Here is a 2,069-nt window from a genome sequence, read left to right as displayed (position 1 = left end):
TGGCTAAGTGTACTTTCGGAGTCGAGGAGGGACAATTCCTTGGTTATCAGGTATCTAGGGAAGGGATTCTACCTAATCCCACAAAAATACAAGAGTTCCTCGAGTCGAAAACTCCCTACAACCTTAAAGGAGTGCATGAGATCAACGGTAGGTTAACGGAGCTTGGAAGATTCATTGCCAAATCCGCAGAAAAGGCGCTCCCTCTGTGCCAAACACTCAAAGGATGCTTAAACAAAAAGCAATTCAAATGGACAGCAGAAGCGGACGTGGCCTTGCAAAAATTAAAACACGCGCTGCAACAACTTCCGACTCTCGCCTCTCCGCTCCCGAGGGAGACGCTACAGATGTACTTAGCAGCGTCTGAGGAGACTATTTCCTCTGTGTTAGCAGTGGAAAGGGAAGGCAAGAAAATCCCCATTCACTTCGTCAGTAGGGCCCTACAAAGGCCAGAAGGAAATTACCCGACCTTGGAAAAAGTGGTCCTCGCCCTGGTTTACGCAATTAGACGTCTATGGAGGTATTTTAAAGCCCACAATGTGGAGGTCCTGACTAGTTACCCAATAAAACAAGTGTTGCTAAGACCGGAAAAGTTCAGACACCTGGCCAAATGGGATATAGAGTTGGGCGAACACGACATCCAATACCACCCTAGAACTAGTATTAAAGCCCAGGCCCTCGCTGACTTCCTGGTTAAACTCCCAGATACTATCAAAGGAGTACCAATGACAATCTCTGTCGACCCACTCAAGCTTGAGGCCGGAAAAGAACTTTGGATGTTGTATACCGATGACGCAGCAAGCAAAGAAGGCTCAGGCGTAGGCCTGATCCTCCAAAGCCCCACAGGTGAAGAGATCACCTGCGCACTACGGTTCGATTTCTAAGTATCTAATAACAAAGCAGAGTATGAGGCACTCCTAGTTGGACTAAGGATGGCTAAGGAGGTTGGTGCTAAACAACTAGCAGCTCTCAGTGTCTCGTTGCTCGTCACAAACCAAATCAATGGAGTATACGAAGCAAAGGACCCTAGGATGCATAAGTACCTAGATACGGTCAGTGGTTTATCCAGCACGTTCAAAAGTTTTTCAATAAAGCAAATATCTCGAGGGAAAAATGCACAGGAAGACGCCCTTAGCAAGCTGGCCTCTACCTCCTACGATCATCTCACAAAGAAAGTGTTGGTCGAAGTACCCCTGGAAAGGAGTATTGATAACCAGAAGGTCAATACCATATCATCCCTTCCAGAATGGACAAAACCATTCGTTGATTACCTACGCCATGGCGTGCATCCGGACGATCCACAGGAAGTTAGAAAAGTCAAAATCAAAGCACTGCATTTCGCCATAAGGGACAATCAGTTATACCGGAGAGGATATTTAAGACCGTGGATCAGGTATATCTCTAAGACGGAGGGGCGGGCGTTTCTAGAAGAAAGTCATTCCGGGGAAACGGAAAAACATGAAGGGGCCCGCGCACTCACATGCAATATACTCCGCCTTGGAGTATACTAGTCGGACGTGTATAACGATGTCGCGAATTTAACCAAGAAGTGTAAGGAATGTCAAGCATTCACACCCTTCCAAAATCAACAAGCCATGCCATTGACAAGCATCACCAGCCCCTGGCCCTTCCACCAATGGGGGATCGACATAGTGGGACCATTCACACCGGTGTTAGGAGGAGTAAGGTTTTTACAGGTGGCCGTGGACTATTTCACCAAATGGATAGAAGTTGAACCATTGGCCACTGTCACTGGCTAATAGATGATAAATTTCAAGACAAAGAACATCTTAGCTCGCTTTGGAACTCCTAGGATCCTCATATGTGACAACGGCACTCAACTTGAAGGAAGTCCCTTCAAGGAATGGTGTGAAGACAAGAAAATCCACCATCGGTTCACTTTTGAAGCGCATCCTCAGGCCAATGGACAAACGAAGATATCCAACAAAACCATAGTCAATGGTTTAAAGAAACGACTACTCAGATCAAAGTCCTCCTAGGTGGATGAACTCCCAACGGTGTTGTGGTCTTATCGCACCACGACAATGTCTAGCATGAGAGAAACGCCCTTC

General features: G+C 46.7%; 1 protein-coding gene across 1 annotated transcript; it reads left to right on the top strand.

The window, feature by feature from the left end:
- The first annotated feature begins 929 nt into the window (after positions 1 to 929).
- LOC145099869 (uncharacterized) lies at positions 930 to 1,508 on the top strand. Its single transcript, XM_079037373.1, has one exon. It carries the CDS (start codon positions 930 to 932, stop codon positions 1,506 to 1,508), a length of 579 nt encoding a protein of 192 aa, XP_078893499.1.
- Positions 1,509 to 2,069: the final 561 nt, after the last annotated feature.

The sequence above is a fragment of the Lactuca serriola genome, chromosome 4 (assembly GCF_051521515.1).
Source record: "Lactuca serriola cultivar US96UC23 chromosome 4, Lser_US96UC23_V15, whole genome shotgun sequence".
Classification (NCBI taxonomy): Eukaryota; Viridiplantae; Streptophyta; class Magnoliopsida; order Asterales; family Asteraceae; genus Lactuca; species Lactuca serriola.
Note: the sequence above shows the minus strand (reverse complement) of the source record. Positions and strands in the feature narration are given on the sequence as shown.

What these genes read in the sequence shown, in the direction of transcription:
- LOC145099869 (XM_079037373.1), top strand. Translation starts at nt 930, where the DNA reads ATGGCTAAGGAGGTTGGTGCTAAACAACTAGCAGCTCTCAGTGTCTCG.